This window comes from Miniopterus natalensis, chromosome 14, assembly GCF_054644295.1.
Source record: "Miniopterus natalensis isolate mMinNat1 chromosome 14, mMinNat1.hap1, whole genome shotgun sequence".
NCBI lineage: Eukaryota > Metazoa > Chordata > Mammalia > Chiroptera > Miniopteridae > Miniopterus > Miniopterus natalensis.
In genome coordinates this window covers 24,127,370-24,146,295 of record NC_142094.1, presented here as the reverse complement: position 1 = coordinate 24,146,295, position 18,926 = coordinate 24,127,370, and the positions used below count along the sequence as shown (strand labels likewise).

General features: G+C 38.5%; 1 protein-coding gene across 4 annotated transcripts in view; it reads right to left on the bottom strand.

Moving 5' to 3' along the window:
* DNAJC12 (DnaJ heat shock protein family (Hsp40) member C12) overlaps positions 1-18,926 on the bottom strand; it is a 40,260-nt gene that overhangs the window by 4,035 nt on the left and 17,299 nt on the right. For all 4 annotated transcript variants that reach the window (XM_016198411.2, XM_016198409.2, XM_016198412.2 and 1 more), the window contains exons 4-5: positions 11,116-11,255; positions 1,503-1,707 (exon numbers count right to left, since the gene is read on the bottom strand). In XM_016198411.2, coding sequence (XP_016053897.2) covers positions 1,503-1,707; positions 11,116-11,255 — 345 coding nt within the window. The remainder of the gene's footprint in view (positions 1-1,502; positions 1,708-11,115; positions 11,256-18,926) is intronic.

The window sequence follows — 18,926 nt, the reverse complement described above, 5'->3', positions numbered from 1 at the left end:
AGGCTGAATGGAGAAATGTTTCCATGTTTGCCTTTGTGTGCATGTGAGTGGGTGTTTGCATGTGTGTGTTTGCTTAAAACACTGTTTTTCTGACATTTGTGCTTCTGCTTTGATCAGTTTTCTATAACCATTTCCAGTTACGAGGCTGATGCAGTCAATGTACAGACTACAAAAGGATCATTTCTGTAACCAGCAGAGACACCTGAATCAAACTCTAAGAATCTTTATTCCCAGCAAGTAGTGAGCACTTAAAAGTTCTCCCCAAAGAGAGATCTGCAGTGACTATTTCTAGAAAGACTGTAATTCACCACAAATTATCTTCTTTTATTAAATAAGTGTTTTAGGATGTTCAGGATGTTTTGTTTAAAGGCAAAAATCGAATGAAGTGTTGCATTACAACCCTGAAAACCAAATAAGACTTGGAAGGACAGTTACAATGTATGTACATAACACACCTGCCAATATAAGAACAGTGTATGGCTACACAAACAAAAAAGTGATAATAATAGCTCAAATATACCCAGGGCCTGCTATAGGCAAATCACTGAGCTAAGCACTTTGCATGGATCTCCTCACTTAATCCTTATGATAAGTCTATGGAAAGGTACCATTATGATCTCTACTTTGCAGATGAGGAAACTGAGGTCTAGAAAAGGTAAGAAACTTTTACCAAGTAATACAGATAAGTAGTAGTCGAGTCAGGATGTATAGCTTGGGAGCCAGGAGTTCAACCTCCTAACACCCTGCTTCAGTGGATCTATAAATGATTCAGAATGTCTACGGAGCTACTTATAGATAAGGTATCTTAAGATAGTACAGTGCCTTAGAAACAGACTGAAGCCAAACTGCCTTAGTTCAGACCCCTGCCCTGCCGCATACAAGCTGTATGGCCTTGAGAAAATTACTCAGCCTCCCTGGCCTTCACTTTTCTCATCTGTAAAATGAGGATAATGTTGATACCAACCTCACAAGCTTGTGGGGAGGATTAAATAAATTAATATATGTAAAATTAATATTAAATGAGATAATAGATGTAACACAATTTCTGGGAAAATATTCCTACACATATTAAACACCTAAATGTTTGCTAGCATTATTTCAGTGGAGAGGAGGGCACTCCCAGAAATATTTCAGCTTCCTCTGCCAGAAATGCATTAAAGAGTGTATCTTCTAGTTTTTGTGTCAATGCTAAGTAAGTATCTTTTTTTTAAAATATATTTTTATTGACTTCAGAGAGAAAGGAGGGGAGAGGGAGAGAGAGAGAAACATCAATGATGAGGATCATTGATCAGCTGGCTCCTGCGCACCCCCTGCTGGGGATCAAGCCTGAAACCCAGGTATGTGTTGACTGGGAATCGAACCGTGATCTCCTGGATCATAAACTGATGCTCAACCGCTGAGCCATGCCGGCTCGCTAAGTATCTTTTAAGGTGCCAAACCCATCCTTAAATTAGGCAAGACTCAGACCTGCTCTGTCTGCAAAGCTACATGACATGACTTACTTGAAGAGTCTGGATTCGGTGGGAAGGATGACTTCTCCAGGGACTCAGATTCTTTTTGCTCCATTTTCTCTGTGGTTGAACCCAGCTCCTCTTTCTTTCTTTCTCTTTGCTTGTTCCATTCCTCATTTTCAACCTTGTTGGTATGAGTCTGGTCAGTTTCTTCCAGCATTAGATCTTTTTTTCCTCTGACAGCCCAGTGCATTGACTACATTAATTAAGAGCAGACATATAATATAAAATCAGTATTATATAGTTTTCTATGTTTAAAGCTTAATAAGTGGTAACACTTGACCTACTATTATATTGTTAATTATTAGAATGTTAAACTTGACTAATAACCAGATATTAATGAATTAATCCAAATATTAATTAATCTTCCCTGATTTGGAAGATCTATATTACAATACAGAGCAAAGGGACCAGCATCTCAGAGATTCAAAGAATTGGATATTTCCTCAAAAAGTTAAACCCAGAATTACAGTATGGACCCAGCAATTCCATTCCTAGGTATATACCCAAAAGAACTGAAAACAGATGTTCAAAGAAAAACGTATACATGAATGTTCATTCACAAAAGCCAAACGGTGGAAATAACCCAAACATCCATCAGGTAGTGAACAGATAAATAAAATGTGGTATATCCATACAATGGAATATTATTTAACCAAAAAAAAAGGATGAAGTGCTACGATGTGGATAAACCCTGAAAACATTATGCTAAATTTAAAAAGCCTGACACAAAAAGCCACATATGCATGATTCCACTTATATGAAATATCCAGAATAGAGAAATCCAGATAGATAGAAAGCAGAATAGTGGTTACCAGGAGCTGGAAGAGAGGGGAATAGGAAGTGATTGCTAATAGGTAATGGGTTTCCTTTCAGGGTGATGAAGGAGTTCTGGAACTAGATAGTAATGATGGGTGAACAACATTGTGAATATACTTAATGCCACTAAATTTTATACTCCAAAATGGTTGAAATAGGCCCTGACAGGGTAGCTCAGTTGGTTAGAGCATTGTCCCCATATGCCAAGGTTGCCGTTTGGATCTCTGGTCAGGGCACATACTGGAATCAACCAATGAATGCATAAATGAGTAGAAGAACAAATCGATGTTTCTCTCTTCTTCTCTCTCTCTCTCTCTCAACTCAATAAATAAAAAATTTTTTTAAATGGTAAAAATAGTGAGTTTTATGTTATGTGTATTTACCACCAAAAAACGAGGCTATGTATCTTGAGTTTTGCCAGAGATTAACCTACTACTGTAACTACTATTGTGACCTTCCATTAAGCCATAATCAATGCAGAGTTGGCATTAGAACTCTGGCAATAAAAATATTAAAATTCTGGATTATACATCTTCTCTAAGAAAACAGATGGCATGAAGCAGGAATTCAATCAATATTTACTATGAAATACATTTGCTAACTTTAAGTGGATTCACTTTATGTGAACTTTTCCAAGTCCAGTTTTCCTCAAATAACAAGAATTTTCTAAATATCTTTCCAGTTACTTTTTTTTTTTTTTTTTTTTAAGGATAATGTGAATGTATGTGTACACTATATGGAAGGTTTTAGGAAGAAAATACAAGAAACTGTGATGGTGGCTTTCTGGGAGAGGAGAGTAGAACTGGAGTCTGGAATAAGGATGAACTGGCTTTTTATTTCATATCCTATTGTACTATATATTTTTTAAAACAAAGGTGTATTAGTTATAGTATATTTTTAATTTACAATTTTAAAAAAATCAGGAGTGCCCGGCCGGGCGTGGCTCAGTGATTGAGCGTCGACCTAAGATCCAGGCGATCGGGGTTCGATTCCTGGTCAGGGCACATGACCGGGTTGCGGGCTCGATCCCCAGTTGGGGGCATGCAGGAGGCAGCCAGTCAGTGACTCTCTCGTCATTGATGTTTCTATCTCACTCTCTCCCTCTCCTTTCCTCTCTCTGAAATCAATAAAGATTTTTTTTTTTTTTTAAATCAGCAGTCATAAATCAACAGTGTTGGGTATTGCCCATTGATTTCTGGTATAGCTTTAAAATTTTTAGACATATACAAGTTCTAAGATCCCTGAAAACTCTATCCAGAAACCTGATATCATAGAATTGTGTTGAATATGCTGGTGGGGGTCTTTTGCCCAGTGATTTTGTACCCATAATTTAACATTTCAGTTAAGCAATAAAGGTTATATATTCTGCATTCTCTCAAGGCTATAGCCAACTCTCTGTTTTCTTAGAGTATGTAAACAAAATCCTATGTTTTCACTTCCTTTTTCATCTTAAATGTTTTTTATTGGTTTTAGAGAGAGGTGAAGGGAGAGGAAGAGAGAGAGGTAGAAACATCGATGAGACAGAAACATTAACATTGATCGGCTGCCTCCTGCCTGCCCCCTACTAAGGATTGAGCCCAAAACCTGGGCATGTGTCCTTACCAGGAAATGACCTCTTGGTGCCTGGGTCAATGCTCAACCACTGTGCAACACTGGCTGTGCCTATATTTTCGCTTCTTATCTAGCTTTTTTTACAGCTTAGAGCAGCCTCTCCTGGGGGAGAACAGCTACTTGGCACCAACCCTGAAGACTTGCGAGTTTCCGTTGTAAATCTACAAATTCCTATGAGAAGAGAAATAGTGCTGAGACGAGGGGAGGAAGCTTGAGAAGTGACATATTTGTACTCTCCTTCAGCTCCCCCACCCTTTACTCCTGGAAGTGATGGCAAGTCCACAGCCCCTCCCCTTGATCTCTTTGTTCTGCTTTCCCTCTCCATCCTTATAAAAACCTCTGGCCCAGCCGATGTGGCCCAGTGGCTGAGCATCAACCTATAATCCAGGAGATCAAGGTTGAATTCCTGGTCAAGGCACATGCCTAGGTTTGGGCTCGATCCCCAACAGGTGGCATGCAGGAGGCAGCCGTTCAATGACTTTTTCTCATCACTGATGTTTCTAACTCTCTCTCCCTCTCTCTGAACTCAAAAAAACAAAACATATTTAAAAACCTCTACCTGCACTGAGATATTAAGATGGGCTTTTGAGGATAAGGATCTCCCATCTTTTCAACATGCTGGCACTCAAATAAACCTCTTTCCTTTCTACCAGCACCTGTCTCACAAGTTTGGCTTTTGTTGCTACAGGCAGCCAAACCTGGGTTCGGTTACAGTTTAACTGTGTGATTTTGCCAGCATAACTCTGGCTTTGTATGGTGGGATCCAGAGTAAGGGGGAAATCAAAAATGGGTCTTCAAGACCAGCCGGGCGTGGCTCAGCGGTTGAGCATCGACCTAGGATCCAGGCTACCGGGGTTCAATTCCCTGTCAGGGCACATGCTTGGGTTGTGGGCTGCAGCCGATCAATGACTCTCTCATCATTGATGTTTCTCTCTCTCTCTCTCCCTCTCCTTTCTTCTCTCTGAAATCAATAAAGATATAAAAAACAAACAAACACACACACACACAAAAAAAACGGGTCCTCAAAATGGAAGTGTACGTTAGGTAAGAAGGACTGAAGAAAAAGGTAAGAGACAGAGTTACTTTTCCCCACAGCCCTTTTGTACCTTTTCTATTTTGTGTCCTTTATATGTATTTCCTATTAAAATGTTTAAAATTGGATAGATGGGTGGATGAAAGGGAGGAAGAACCAGTGAATACAGAGTGAGAAAGAGAGGTTCAGAGTTTGTTGTGTCAAGAATATTTCAATTAGCCTGGCCAGTGTGGCTAAGTGGTTGAGTGTCAACCTAGGAACCAGGAGGTCATGGTTTAATTCCTGGTCAGGGCACATACCCAGATTGTGGGCTTGATCCTCAGCAGGGGGTGTGCAGGAGGCAGCCAATCAATGACTCCCTCATCATTGATGTTTCTCTCTCTCCCTCTCCCTTCCTCTCTCTGAAATCAATAAAAACATATTAAATGAAAAAATATTTCAATTAGAATAGTTAGCCCAAACATCAACCAACATAGTAAATATAACCGTGGTTTTTTTCCTAAGATCTAGAATATTGCTTTCCTGTACTACAAGAAAATGAGAGAGAAAACAAAAACAAACAAACAAAAAAAAACATTGACTTTCTAAAGTCCAAGGCTTATTGAATTAGCTAAGAAGTTGTGACATTTAAAAACTGCCAGAACCATGGAAGGGGCAAGGCCACCACCTCTGCTCTACATGTGCCCCATGACACAAGGGACATCTCGCCTTTCATCTATAGCACATTTCTTTTCTGGAAAGTCTGAACTTATTTTACAATACTGGGGTTGCCAACTTCTGCCTGAGGGCACCACTTTACTTACCAGGTATGACTGACAGGCAAGTATCTTCCCCATGTGGTCCCCCTCCCTAGTGTTTTACAGGGAACATGTCTATAATGTCTGGCCTTCCCTTTGCTCCTTTCCTGTTATTAACAATTAGTTAATTGGTATCATATTGATTCCATGTCTCAGTACTTCTCTCTTGGAATAACAGTGCCTATAGTATGCCTTAGATGGCTGGTGAGGACTAGTGACTCACCTATAGTAAATGCTTTCAAAGCCCCCAGTGAAAAGATATTCTGAGATAGTCGTCTTACTCATCCACCCCCTTAATGAGTAAATCAGAATAAAGTATTTTATTATCAGCCCTTATATCTGCTGATCCCAATTAATGAAATATCCAGGGGAAAAATCCAAACTGTATCTAACCTATACAGGCACCTCATACTTTGTAGTTCAATCAAAGGACTAACATAAGAATGATGCTAAGTAGCCTGGTTTGCTGGGACACATTTAGATCACTCATTCACAGCGTGTATTTCTCAGCTCCACTAGGGTATTAGTTGGGCACAACAGTATTTAACATCAGGCAAACTATTGTGCAGTGACTCTGTTCAACAGAATGAGCATCAATAAAAATATCAAATGATAGCAGTTGATAGAGACTAAGAGGGGAGAGTCTTGACAGTAAAATGAACTTCCCCAGATAGAAAATCACTGCATGCATGGAGTGAGCTAACACTAAATAGACACCCAGCCTGCAGGCAAAGGCCACTGTCCTACTCCGTGAAACTGGTATGTTGTTGTTCTGCCTTCTCAATTAACTTGTTTACCAGCTTTCCTTAATGGTTTTTCTTTTTTTATCTAGGAAGCCATTTTCTTAAATTCTGTACCTTGGTCAACACTGGAATATAAAAATATTGTGTCTACATGCCAGTAAACATTAAGACAAATAGAAAAAAAATCAATGGACTCAGATAAGCCATGGGTCAGCTAAATAACTATTCAAAACTGATGGGTTATTTTTATCCTGGCTCTCCATGAATACATTTTGACTTGCCTGGGTGATTTATGACTGCTTTTGGGTAACATCCAATTAGGACAAAATGCCTCTGAATAAGCCCAGAAGACCCTGAACTACACACAGTTTCCCATCTGGCTAGGGAAACTGTGGCTATAGAGGCATAATAGGAAGTTTCCTTGGTGGTCTGTAACCAGTTGGACTCATCCCAAAGACACTTTGTCCAGCCAGAAACAGTAGACAAATAGGTCCATGTGAGAGTGACTGGCAGCCCTAACAAGCGGTCCAAGAAACAATCAATTTGTCAAACAATCGATTCACCAAAAATGTGTTTCTATTAACTCATATAGATGATAGATGATAGACGATAGATGACAGATAGATAGATAGATAGATAGATAGATAGATAGATAGATAGATAGATAGATAGATAGATAGATAGATAGATAGATATAGATAGATAGATAGATAGATGATAGATAGATAGATGATAGACAGATAGATAGATGATAGATAGATAATAGATAGATGATAGATAGATACATAGATACATAGATAGATAGATTCCAGAGAGAGGAAGAGAGACAGAGAGAGAGAGATAGAAACATCAGTGATGAGAGACAGTCACTGATTGGCTACCTCCTGCACACCCCCTGCTGGGGATCAAGCCCACAACCCCAGCATGTGCTCTGACCAGGAATCAAACCTCGATCTCCTAGATCATAAGTGGATGGTCAACCACTGAACCACACCAGCCGGGCTCTATTAATTCTTTATAAAATGTATAGCAATTTATATGGCATGGGAAAGTTTTAACAGCTTATAATATTTTTTCTCTGTGCTTTATTTTGACCACTTTCCCACAGCCATCCTAAAGGCATTCTGCCATATATTTTGGAGCTAGAGGGAGAGCCATTCACACCCTGAATCCCTTGGGAAAACCATTTAGCCTGACCATGATGAATTCCACTACGATTCTTTGAGCTAGAAAGGCATCTGTTTTCAAGTTATCCCAAGCTCCCAAAGGCCCTGGTTACGAAAGTCCTTACCCCATACCCCCCTTTTTTAAACCAACATCACATATCTAAATTTAAATTTCCAAGATAGTTATTGACTTCAGTGAATTCTTAAAATATTTTTACAAATTAAACTATCATGAAGAACTTCTAAAAAGGAAAATAGCTAGTGAAGTGACTAGGCGCTTGGCATGGGGAAAAAAAATCCGGTTAGTTTCATCATTCTTGGATGACAGAAATGTGTCATTTGAAGAATTCTCCCAGAGATTCCCGCAATATGAACCTGTGTGTGATGCTGCAAAAATGCACTAGGATTTGTCCTGCCATGGAGGTACTGGGACTAATGCTGCTCCCTACCAATGCTTTTCCTTCAAGAGGGATTATACTGCTTAACTAAAAAGCACAAACACAGGGTTGATGATGGAAAGGTAGAGATTTTATGAGATTTAACACTCTATAAATGTGTAGGGTAAGTGAACATGCAGATGTGTGTGTTTTTGTTTGTTTTTTAAACTTTATTTTATTTATTTTTAAACATATCTTTATTGATTTCAGACATAGGAAAGGAGAGGGAGAGAGTGAGATAGAAACATCAATGATGGGAGAGTCATTGATCAGCTGTTTAGCCCACAACTTGGGCATGTGCCCTGACCGGGAATAGAACCCCGATTGCCTGGATCCTAGGTTGACGCTCAACCGCTGAGCCATGCCCGGCTGGGCCAGATGTGTTTTAGATAAATGTCACCTGATACCCAAACCCAAAGTTATAACCATTTTATTGTCAGAATGCCACATGCAATATATATATGCCTAACCCAAACACCCTAATGGTGATGTTCATCTACAAAAGGATAGCCCACAGTCTATTCGGTGATGAACAATCCGAGGTATGACAATTATTAATTTTTATGGAGCAGTGAATGTGAAAGGATGAACAAATGAAATGCACAAATACAGAAAGCAGCAATTAAAATGTTACAGAGAGAGGGGAGGCTTTCACACGCAGAAGTCACTGTGAGGATGAGAACAGAAAGGAATGAAAGGAAATTTACAGAAAGTCTAACGATTGAGGTACAAAACAAAACACATGAAACTTGGCATGCAGGACTCAAAGTCTACTGAGGAGGAGAAACAAAAGCAAGTCAGAAGCAAAGAGTTTGGCCCAAACAAAGAAGACTGTGCAAGAAAAAATATCGCTGCTAATTTAAAGCAGAAAAATATGTGTCTCATCATTTTTGTACCACAATGAGAATAAATCCAAAACTAAATGCTAGCCCAGCATCCTATTTTTTTTAAAAAAACAAAAAACTATGTTTTTATTGATTTTGGAGAGAGGAAGGGAGAGGGAGAAAAAGACAGAAACATCAATGATGAGAAAGTCATCGATTGGCTGCCCCTCCTGCATGCCCCCTACTGGGGATCGGGCCCACAACCAGGGCATGTGCCCTGACCAGGAATCAAACCGTGACCTCCTGGTTCATAGGTCGACACTCAATCACTAAGCCACGCCAGCCAGGCTGGCATACTATTTTAATTTTGCTGACAAGACAAATGATGTAGCCAGTAAGACCCAAAATGTAATTACTATAAGACCTCAAACAGTTCATAGTTAAGATAAATTCAAAGCAGAAATGATGTGTTTGGAGACAAGAAATTCGAATCTAATGGAAAGACATCAGCAATATAAATTAGAGCAGGGATTTAGAGAAGAGTTCTTTTTTTAATCCACAGCTAACTTGATATTAGTGGTTAAAATTAAGTACAGAGTTCAGTAGATCTTTAAAAAAACTGTAAGTCGAAAGGCATTACAATAGCAAGCAAGGTACTACTTCAGCTGCAGTTGTAATGTGTCACACACGAAAGAACGGAAATACGGTTATTCAGAGGTGATAGAACAATGTTTATTTGGTCACTGTCAACAAGGAATTATGGGTATACACAATGTAAAAGGAAAAAAATCTTACTTTTGAGTATGTGAAGTCGCTATTTTAAAAATACTCTCTCTAGTTGTTTTGGGCATGCAGGATGTGGCAAAAGTAGGTTTACAGCTGGGAGTACTCGAAACAGATCTTATTCTTGTATTATTATTTATTAATTATTGTATCACTTTCCATGCAAACAGCTGTAAATCTATTTCTGTCCCACTGTGTATACTCAATAGTCCTTCATAAATAATTAACCCACTTAAAGAAATCAGATGAACATACACTCGTTCCGAAACGAGGGGAAGAGCATGTTTCGCGTTTTCACAAGTGGCTTGGACTGCACGCTTCCAGAGTTTGACTTGGTCTTCCCCGGTGACTTCCAAGACCCTCTCTTACTATGGCTGATCTTTTATCAATGGAAAAACTATCTGCTCAAGTCTTAAAAATAAAACTACTCAGAAGGAAGTTTAAATGTAATGCTGACAGGTTGTAATTTAAAAGATATGAATCAGCCCTGGCTGGTGTGGCTCCACTGGATGGAGCATCTTCCGTACACCAAAAGGTACAGGGTTCAATTCCTGGTCAGGGCACAAGCCCAGGTTGTGGGTTTGATCCCCCAACGGGGGATGTGCAGGGGACAGTAGATTAATGTTTCTCTCTCTCTCTCTAAAATCAATTTTTAAAAAGAAAAATTTTTTAAAAATAAAAGATGTGAATCACTTTGTAGACTAATTCTAACAAGTGTCCCTGAAGACTTGCCTGTAAAAATAACTTCTGAATTCTCAGTCTCATGTTATAGAAAAGTATCCCTATATTTTCTCTATAATATATAAAAGTCAATGTAAAAACAAAATAAACATATGATAGTAAATATAGATTATTTTGATATTTAGGATTTTCTTAATGGCATGAAGAAATAACACAATGGTTTAAGGTCCCTCTGCATCTACCCAATAATTATTTCATCAGAATTTCTAACAAAAATAATTTATAAATAATTTGTAGCTTTCTTTGATTAATCAGACCATGATTTTCAATGGCATTTATAAGCCTTAAGAAGAGAACAGACTGGTATGAAGTAAAAAGATGAAGGGGATCAATTTTGCAATTGTTCAAATTTCAGCATTATTATATGAGCAACTTGAGAAACACAGTAATCAGAATGTATAAAACAGTAAGTGATAATGGGGAATGTTACAATGAATCAAACAGCCAAAGAGACTCACAGACATAGTGATAGGCCCTTCTGGCACTGATCCACTGAATTTCCCTTCACAGGATTTTGAGGACAATGACTGAGTTCTATCCAGATTCTACCATCTCCTTGGCCTTCTCCCTCCTATTCCCTGTTGACTCTTTAAGCTACTCATGGGCAGCCTGAGCTTCATAAATTCACTTCATCCCAGAGAGAAACCTACCGTTTTCACCGAGTCACTCAAAGCTTCCCACTGCTGGAATGGCATCGACATCTGGCTCCTTCGCCAGTGGTCATAGCGGGCTCGACTCTCTTCATTAGTCAGAATCTCCTTTGCCTTCTGCAGTTTCTGAAAAGTCTCCACTGAGAAACAAATCAAGAGATGAGCACGTCTCCACTGGAGGAGTTATTTTAAACTCCCAAACAATCATACTGATCTCACTAGAATAGGCCTCTCTACTTACTAGCTGCGTGACCTTGGGCCAGTTCACCTCCTCAGACTTAGTTTCCTCACTGGTAAAGTGTATGATAAGGACAAGTGAGACTGTGTATGTAAAGTGTCTGGCTCACAGTTTATCCAGTCGCTTTACTGAGCTCCAGTAATATGCCAGGTGCTGTGCCAGGTGCTGATGACACAGGTGCGAGCAATAGATGTGATCTATTCAGTGGGACAGATGTTTCTAAACATTGGAAAAATTACAATTTTGTTTACTAGGGAGAAAACTACCTTTTCTAGTAGTAGTTGTCAGGGAGGATAGTGATCAAGCTAGAGGAACATTATAAATAAAAATACCTAAGGCATGGTAATTTAGAGGAAGTAGTGAATGTCAGTGTGGCTGGCAGACATAGGGCCAGGAGAACAAGGAGGGATGGGGCTGTAGAGTAGACAAGGACCAGTATCCAGGACCTTAAAGGTCATGCTAAGGATTCTGGTCTGTTTTTTGTTGTAAGAGCAATGGGGAGCTATTGGGAGGTTTTAAACACAGGAAATAACATGGTAGATGGTTGATAATTAGTAGCTTTGTTACTGATCAATTCGACCAGATGGCATACAATAGAAATCTTTCATGGTCCTGTTGGAAACACTTCCAATGTTACTTCTGCTTCTCAGTGAAGTTAAACTTCCTATAGAGCAGAATAGAAGATCAATTGTTTCTATACATTAACAATGAGCAATCTGAAAATGAAATTAAGAAAACAATTCCACTTACAGTAGCATCAAAAAGAATAAAATACTTAGGGAAAATGCTAAAAAAGAAGTACAAGACTTATACACAGAAAACTATAGAACACTGTTGAAAGAAATTATATCTCTAAATAAATGAAGAGACATCCATGTTCATCGATCAGAAGACCTAATACTGCAAAAACAATAATATTCCCCAAACTGATCTACAAAGTCAACAAAATCTCTATCAATATCCCAACCTTTTTTGCAGAAATTGAGAAGCTGATCCTACAATCCATATTCAAATGCAAGGGACCAAAAATAATCAAAACAATCTTGAAAGATAAGAACAAAGTTGGAATAACTCACACTTCCCAATTTAAAACTTTCTACAAAGCTCCAGTAATGAAAACAGTGTGCTACTGGCATTAAGGATAAACATAACTAAATGAAATATTAAGAGTCCAGAAGTTAACCTTCACATTTACAGTCAACTGGATTTCTACAAGATTACCAAGACAATTTGATTGGGGGGAAAATTGACTTTTCAACAAATGGCGCTGGGACAACTAATATCCACATATAAAAGAATGAAGTTGGATCCCTACCTCACACCATATGCAAATATTAACTCAAAATGGATCACAGATCTAAATGCAAAGCTAAAACTATAAAACCCTGAGAAACAAATATCAGAATAAATCTTTGTGACCTTGAATTAGGCAATGACTCCTTAAATATGACACCAAAAGCACAAGCATAAGCAATAAAAGAAAAAAATAGAAAACTATACTTCATCAAAATTGAAAATTTTTGCTTCAAAGAACATTTTAATAAAGTGAAAAGACAAGCTATGGAATGGGAGAAAATATTTACAAATCATAAATCTGATGAGGGATTTGTGTCTAAAATTTATAAAGAACTCTTACAACTCAATGAGAAGGATATTAATCTAACTTTAAAATTGTAAAATAATTTGAATAGGCACTTCTCCAAAGAAGATATAGAAATGGCCTATAAGCACATGAGAAGATGCTCAACATCACTAGTCAATGGGGAAATACAAGTCAAAACTACAGTGAGATACCGCTTTACACCCACTAGAAAGGCTAAAATAAAAAGATAAATACAAGTGTTAATGAGGATGTGCAGAAACTGGAAGCCTCATACATTAGAGGGTAAACTAAAACAGTGTAGCTACTTTGAAAAACTACAGCTCCTCAAAATGTCGAACATAGAGTTACCATATAGCCCAAGAATTTCAACCGTTAAGTACAGTCAACCCCATGTATCCAGGTTCAGCATCCATGAATTAAACTAACCATGATTCAAAAATATATTCAGAAAAAAAATTTACTTTGTTGCTGACATGTACTATGTAGTTAAGCCTACAATGGTTGCATCTGTACTCAACATGTACACACTTTTTTTCTTGTCCACATTCCCTAAACAATAAAGTAAAAGAGCTATTTACATAGTATTTACATTGTATTAGGTATTATAATAATGTAATTAGTTTATATGCAAATACTACCATTTTACATAACAGGCTTTTGGTATCCATGTATACCAAGAGACAACTATATAAGCTCAATAAAATTCAAAAAATATGTCCAAACAAAAATTTGTACACTGGTGTTCACAGCAGCATTATTCACACTAGCCAACAGGCGAAAATGACTCTAAATTCAAAAATGTCCATCAACAAATAAACAGATAAACATGGTATATCCATAATAATGTGGTATATCCATAATAATGGAATTATCACTCAGCCATAATAAAATGAAATACTGAAACATGCTACAGCATGGATAAGCCTTAAAAGCATTATGCTAAATAAAATAAGCCAGTCATAAAAGGTCACATATTGTATGATTCCATTTATATGAAATACTCAGAATAGACAAATCTATAGAGATAGTAAATAGATTTGTGATTGCCAGGGGCTGGGCAGGGGAAAATAAGTGGTTGTTAATAAGTACAGGGTTTCTTTTTTTTCGCCCACAACCACCTTATGAGATGGATATACTTATTACTATCATTCCCATTTTACAGAATCTAAGGCTGAAGAAGGTTAATGTAACTTGCCCGAAGTCTCAAAACTTCAAGTGATAGAGCCACGATTCAAACCCAAGCCTACCAGGCTGCCCCACTGGTGCTCTCCATATGACTGCCCTCCTAACTTCCCTACAGTGGATGTTACTCTCTGTTCCTTAGTTTCTCCCCCACCTCCAGGGATAATAAAAACTTCATCATTCATCAACAATATCCATGTTGTTCCCTTGAGAAGCTCAGAGTCTAGAAAGGAAGCAGACATATAAACAAGTCATTTCAATACAATGTGATAAATAGAAATATAGAGGCAAGACTGGTTCTGTGTGGAGAGTCAGGAAATATTTCATCCGTTTTCTGTACACGTGAAGTCATCCTGACTCTTCTCTTTCTCTCATGTAACACTTCTAATGCATTAGCAAATTTCATTGGCTCTACCTTTAAAATATACCCAAGATATGATCTCTTGTCACCACCTCCACTGCCACAGCTCTGGTCAAAGCCATGATTCTGTCTTGGTTCGATTATTATAGCAGCTTCCCAACTGATCTCCCTGCCTTTGCCTCACTCTATTTTCTGCACAGCAGTTAAAGTAATCTTTTAAAAAAGAAGTCACATAATCACCCCTCTGCTCAAAATGACTCCCAACGACTTCCTATTTCTCTTAGAATAAAGCTGACAATTCTTAACCATGACCAGTAAGCCTGACATGCTCTGCCTGTCCTCCACTCCCCTCTCCCTTACCTGGCCTCATTTCCTTCTACTTGCCCACCTTCCCCCCAGCTACAGCCATAGTAGCTTCCCTGCTGTTCCCTTACATCAATTCAGCCTCAGGGCCTTGGCACTTGCTGTCCTCTGTCCTTTCTACCAAGAACACTTTTACCCCAGGCACTGAGGCTACTTCTTTCAGATGTTGGCTCGAATGTTGAATGCGGTCTTGCCTTGCAGATGGGGTCTTCTCTGACCATGATATATAAAATGGCTGCTCACCTCCTCAGGCCCGTTCCTTTATCTCCCTTGCCTTACTTACTCTTCTTTATGTTACTTACCCCCTGACATTATCTAGTCATTTGTGATCTGTCTCCTCTACCAGAATACACACTCCATGAAGACAGAGACTTTATCTCTTTTGTTTTCTGCTGCATTCCTGGAACAGCACAGCAGGTGCTCAAAAAGTATTTGTTCACAGAATGAATGAGTGAATGATTCCCATTTTGAATGTGAACCTAATGATAATCATATAGTGCTATTCCCTGAGCTGTAAGCATCAAAGAAATCACACATACCCTTACAACATTTTATGAATTAGGAACATTTTAATAGTATCATTGCAGAAAATAATTAAAATTATTTTGATAATGCTTAAAAATACCTCATGGGAAGTAGCAAAAATCCTCTAAAACAGGTTTTAGGGCAAATGTGCAGTCAATCTAACTGTACCTCCACACCAATTGTGAAAATACTGAAATACTCTTGTACCCCCGCTGGTAAAGAACTGATCTTCCTGAGCCCCAGTCCCCCAAACACACCACTTTTCAAGTGTTCCCCTAGCAGCCAGAGATGGAGCCTGCCACAGAGAGCGGCTCCAGGACTCTGTTCCAGGTTGGACAGCACAGGTACCGAATAGGCCATTAACTATTCAATATCACCATTGGAGGTAGTAGCAATTAATGGATTAAAGGGAAGAACCTAAAGATAGCGATATTGAAAGCTACTGGAAAACAAAGAAACAAATAAAAAGCATCTTGTCGTATCATCTGGCTCCAGTGAGCAATCCTTCCTGTTGCTGATGACAATGTAAATGTCTCTCTATATAAATGAGATGTCACTTTTTCCAACAGGAATAAAAAGTTCATTAAATTATCACAACAGATGCACACACTACTAGAATAGGTTGTAGAGATTTACATATTTATCTATGAGTCACCTTCTCTTTGCACATCACTGCTAGTCTGTTCTCTAGTTTCCAGGACAAAAGAAACCAGCTTGGAATTATTCTGATGTCAGTCCCTCAACAACAACTGATAAGCAGAAAGCAAAAGAGGCCTTATCTTTCCTGTTAGGTGGCCTTTTCCTTGTCCCAACCTCTTCCCCACACTTAATAAAAATGAGTTTGGGTTTATATTTCTCCTTTAATAATATCAGCTAATCAAATCACTCACACAAGAGAAGCATTCACCAGTTCTGGGAATATAAGCTTATATGAACAAATGACACTGGAACCTTTAAGAGACATTCTGACTTAACTCCTACTTTGAAAGCACATAGGTTCTTTTAAATTCATATTTCACAACAGAATTTGTAATATTATAGCCACATTTTAAATGCAGAGCACTTACAATTACTTGAGAAATAATAATAATATGATGTCAGAACATGCTTGGAAAAAAGTCTGAAGAAAAATATACCAATTGTTAATAGCAGTTCTCTGACAAAGAGATAGGAGCAGACTTTCACTTTCAACATTAATTACAATGTTTTATTTTTACTCTGAGGGAAAGAAGCAATAAAGAGTTTTTTTTGTGTTAGTTTTTTTAAATTAATTTCAGAGACAGGAAGGGAGAGAAACATCAATGATGAGAGAGTCATTGATCGATCAGCTGCCTCCTGCAAACCCCCCTTCCCCACTGGGGATCGAGCCCACAACCCAGGCATGTACCCTGACCAAGAATAGAACTGTGACCTCCTGGTTCATAGGTGGATGTTCAACCACTGAACCACGCCGACCAGGCAATAAAGAGTTTTAGAAGTAGGAAAACATCAAGGCATTCAAAGATATGTTGACATATCTTTGGGACACAGCAAGGAACAAAGAGCGGCCCCTCTTCAAATATCCCTATGTCTTTGAAGCCTGCAAATCAATAACAAAAACACTGTTTTATAAAACCTTTGACCCCTTTCTTCAGGGTCGAAGAGAAGTTTTAAAAGCATAGACCTGAAACAGTTACTGTCACGCGCACACACAGGACTGGCAAGAACAGCAGCCAGGATATGTTGAGCTCAGTGACAAAATTTCTACAGCATAACCAGTCCTGCCTCCAGCACCCACACCTGGAGAGGAGAAGGGATTTCCAAAAGCCTTAGATTTAGAAATTTTTTTTAATGAAATCAAGAAAGTTCTAATGGTTACTTACAAAAAAGAAAACTATCCCATTTTGTTAAATATTTATATTTTCTTGCATAAAAACAAGAAAGTCCACTGAATCATAATTGCCAACATTCATTGAGCTCTACCCTCAAGTAGGACACTTTACCTATGAGAATGCTGAGGCCCAGAGAAGTTGCCCAAGGTCAGCTAGTTTGGAAGTAGGAACTAGGAGCAATCCAGTCAGACAAGCCTGTGTTCATATCCACTACTCCATCATGCTAACAAATCAGTAATTTCAATGGCAATGGTTGAGACTACATTTAGTGGACCAAAAAGGTACATATATGAGTTTAATTTCTCCTACCTGCAGTTGCTCTGCAGTCTAGCCTTTCACTTTAATGAAATACGTTTCAAAATCTTTCCAGTGTATTCTGGATTTCTGCCAAGCTAAAAGTTAGCACCTGGGTGAATTTTTGTTTAACATTTTAAAATATTTTTTATCAGGTACATTAATCTTTCTCCAAGTATATAAAGACCCACTTAAATTTTCACAAAGTCTTATTCATCCAAATTGAGTAAAATGAATGCTTAGACAGATTTGAAAACTATTTCTACCCAAAGGGTTAATCATCTATTGACTGCAAGACTGACAAGGAAAGGTACTGATAACTGCATCCCTTTTCACTTTAAGCAATATTTACACAGTCCAGTGTTTCTCTGAACAAGAAGCCTGAGGTAGCTGGTACATGAAAACTTCCATCACTGTGGCAACTATAAATGGCAATGATTACACAGTGGTTCATCATATATCCCAAATAGAAACTGTTTGCCAGGGACAAAGAGAAACTCAAAGCCACGCTTCATTGGAAAAAAAAAAAAATTCAGTTAAAGAATAACCTGGGGCTGGTAGTTGTTTTTAAGTGTTTATCAAATGTTTATACTGTTATGCTAGGACATCTATTTTAATATTAACTCCAGTTCAGAGAAGTAATTAATGTCTCCTAAAGAAATGTTCATCAATTCATTCACTCACTACAGAGATTACTGTTTGTACAAAGTGGATGTCCCTGTGGTAGGTGCTGGGGCACACCACTCTGAACAAGGGAAGCGAGAGGCCTGCCTCACTGAATTTCCAATATGACTAATAAGCAAACAGGCAACAAGTGGATGGTCTGATACACAGTTTGCTGCCTGACATACAGTGCCCTGGAAGTCACATGACTTCCTAAAGGAAGTGATGGCTGAGCTGAGACCTGATGCAGGAGCATAATCTAGCCAATCAAAGCAGGGCAGGGAGGTGCATAGGCTTCGGGGGTGTTCCAGGCAGAGGAAGCAGCAGGCATTAAGATCTGAAGAGTAGAAAGCAGAGCACCTTATGGAACCAAAATAGTTCTGAGTGGCTAAAACATAGACTTGTAGGCCCGCTGGTGGAGAGAAAATGAAAATGGAGAGATGGGGGAAGGGCACAACATGAGGGGTTTTGTACCTAAAGACCCAGCAACGATAAAGAGTGAACTATTGCTACATGTGCAATGTGGGTCAATACCACAGACACAATGTAAACCAAAAGAGACCACACACAAAAGAGTACATATGGTATGATCCCATTTATATGAAATTTGAAAACAGGCAAAACTAATCAATAACAACAGAGATCCACAAATGGGAGGGGGTGCTGACTCTGAACAGGACATGAAAAAGGACTGTTGGGTGCTGCAAGTGT